The 3,121-nt window shown below is 42.4% G+C and overlaps 1 protein-coding gene across 1 annotated transcript; it reads right to left on the bottom strand.

Annotated features, from left to right (window-relative positions):
- Nucleotides 1-315: 315 nt before the first annotated feature.
- On the bottom strand, nt 316-735 carry LOC111830598. The gene has a single exon (XM_023783082.1). It carries the CDS (start codon nt 733-735, stop codon nt 316-318), a length of 420 nt encoding a protein of 139 aa, XP_023638850.1.
- Nucleotides 736-3,121: the final 2,386 nt, after the last annotated feature.

Raw genomic sequence — 3,121 nt, 5'->3', positions numbered from 1 at the left:
GATACAATATCCTGTGCAAAGAAAGAAAACACACACACACATTAAAAACACCCAAGTACTAGTAAAAGTTTCAATGAATTGTACAACTAACCTTAGTTCCACTGAGAACGTCATTCAACTTCTTGAGAGGAAACCCTTTCATCGCCCCTTTCTTGAACGTCCTCCTACACATTCGCCGGCACTCTATGCTCGCCTCTGGAATTCATTCAATGAATTCGGAACCGAGTGTAGGAATTGCCTCAAAAGCTAATAACGACACAACACATATAATTCATGTTAACACAATATGAGTTAACAATCACAATGAAATTCAATTTAATAAACAGCACTAACTTCAATCGGGATACAAAATCCTTGAACCGGCCATATTGATACTTCTCTCTCCACCACCCCATCAATATGGCGCATAGTGTGCGCGATCAACTTGAGCATGTGCTCAAACGAATACCTCCCCCAAGGAAAAGTAGCACAAAACTCCAAATCGTTAACCGATCTTAGACTTAGGCTATCTACAAGCGTTGCATTCTTACCCGAGTTCTTGGTCTCCCCGACAATGATACTCACTAAAAAGTAGGGTACCATCGCATGACGACGCTCTGAAACCATCTTCTTTAGCTTGTACTTGACGTCCTTCAATCTTACCCTGTTAAGATTCTTGAAGTGCTTCTTCTTGAACTTTTGACTACCCGAGTCCCTATAATCCTCCAGATAGGTACGACAATCCAAACCCGACATTAACGCATGCTCTCTCAATCCACAACCACATCTAATTTCTCTTGGACCTTGTCTTGGGTTTTGAAACGGGGTCTAGGGCTGGTTGTTTCTGACCCTTCTTCTTCTTCGTCTTCTGCTTCTTTTTCTGCTCTTCAATTCTTTCATCGTCTTCCGTTTTTTGCTCTCTCTTCACGTAAGCTTCCAATTCATTGAACATTTTCTCAATCCCATCAAACTTTTCAAAAATGATCTCAAACTTTGAACTCATTTCTTCTTGTAGGGTGTTGACCAGACCGGCCAGATTAGTAAAGGCTAGTCTTGGTTGAGGAAAGGCGTCTATAAGCAGTCCTAACCGGGCCGCCAAATCTTGTTCGAACATCCCTTCCAAAAACACACCTTTACCTTTGAAAATGAGTTTCCGCCAACTCTCAACCACGATATTATACACATCATCATCTACGTGACTTTCATCCATAATTTCTTCCAAAAGATGAATTTCTTCATCGGTGCATGTAATGACAGATACGATATCATGTGTAAACAAAGAAAACAAACACACACATTAAAAACACCCAAGTACGAGTGAAAGTTCCACTGAATTGTACTGCTAACCTTAGTTTCACTGAGACCTTCATTCAGCTTCTTGAGAGGAAACCCTTTCATCGCCCTTTTCTTGAACGTCCTCCTACACATCTGTGGAGACTCTATGTCCGCCTCTGGAATCCATTCAATGAATTCGGAACCGAGTGTAGGAATTGCCTCAAAAGCTAATAACTAAACAACACATATAATTCATGTTAACACAAAATGAGTTAACAATCACAGTGAAATTTTATTTAATAAACAACACTAACCTCCATCGGGATAATTAACCCTGGAACCGGCCATATTGATCCTTCTTTCTTCACCACTCCATTTAAATGGCGCACAGTCTGCGCGATCGACTTGAGCATGTGCTCACACGAATACCTCCCCCAAAGAAAAGTAGCACAAAACTTTTGATCGTTAACCGCTCTTAGACATATGCTATCTATAGGTGTTGCATTCTTACCCGAGTTCCTTGTCTCCCCGACAATGATACTCACTAAAAGGTAGAGTACCATCATCTTCAACCTCGCATGACTACGCGCCGGAACCATCATCTTTCGCTTGTCCTTGATGTCTTGCACTTTTACCCTGTTATTATTCTTGAAGTGCCTCTTCTTGAACCTTTCACTTCCTGCGTTCGTTTATTCCTCCGGATAGGTACGACAATCCAAACCCGACATTAACGCATGCTCTCTCAATCCACAACCAAATCCACAACCACATCTAGTTTCTCTTGGACCTTGTCTTGGGTCTTGAAACGGGGTCTAGGGCTGGTCGTTTTTTACCCTTCTTCTTCTTCGTCTTCTGTTTCTTTTGCTGCTCCTAAATTCCTTCATCTTTTTCGTTCTCTGCTCTCTCTTCACTTAAGCTTCCAATTCATTGAACCTTTTTTCATTCCCATCAAACTTCTCAAAAATGATCTCAACCTTTGAACTCATTTCATCTTGCAAGGTGTTGACCAGATCCGCCAGATTAGTGGAGGCTACTCTCGGTTGAGGAAAGGCGTCTATAAGCAGTCCTGACCGGGCCACCAAATCTTGTTCAAACATCTCTTCCAAAAACACACATGTACCTTTTGAAATGAGCTTCATCCAACTCTCAACCACGTGATTATGCACATCATCATCTTCGTGACCTTCATCTATGATTTCTTCCAAAAGATGAGATTCTTCATCAGTGCATGGAATGACAGATACAATATCCTGTGTAAAGAAAGAAAACACACACACACATTAAAAACACCCAAGTACTAGTGATGAACCTCCGGATACGCTCGAAGGATCGAGGTTTGGTTCGGACGCGTCGAGCGGGTCAGTGTACTGTCGGGCAGAACGACGAGGAAGCGTGCGATGAGAAAACCCTCTCGTACAAATGAGAGAAGTCTTTAATGGATGATGGATGGAACGCAGCAACGACACACGAGCGATGGGAGAACTCGTGATACGGTTGACTCACCGTCGAAGAGCCCGGCTCGTTCGGACGTCGAGGTTTTCCGATCCTTTAAGTGGCGTGAGGCCTTCAAAGGAACGAAGAAATGATGCAAGAGAAGTAAACTCTAGGGTTTTTAGATTCAAGAAAGCGTGACTTTTACAAGGGTTGAGCAGCCTTTAAATAAGTGCGACCGAAAGAAGAAACCTATTTGCCCTAGGCCACGTGTGTGGTCGAGCGGCTTACAACGCTTGTAAATAAAGACAAATAACCAACGTTCGAAAATTCAAAGTTTAAAAGATAAGGGTAGAAGGATAGGATCCACGCGTCTTTTTTGTAAAATGCGTGGATGCGCTAGGATTAACTGCCTCGTTAAAACCTTCTCGGTAAA

Source organism: Capsella rubella, unplaced genomic scaffold (assembly GCF_000375325.1).
Source record: "Capsella rubella cultivar Monte Gargano unplaced genomic scaffold, Caprub1_0 scaffold_5, whole genome shotgun sequence".
NCBI lineage: Eukaryota > Viridiplantae > Streptophyta > Magnoliopsida > Brassicales > Brassicaceae > Capsella > Capsella rubella.
This window is presented reverse-complemented; position numbering and strand designations above follow the sequence as displayed.

Excerpts from the sequence above, each read along its gene's own strand:
- LOC111830598 (XM_023783082.1), bottom strand. The coding sequence starts at position 735 with ATGTCGGGTTTGGATTGTCGTACCTATCTGGAGGATTATAGGGACTCG.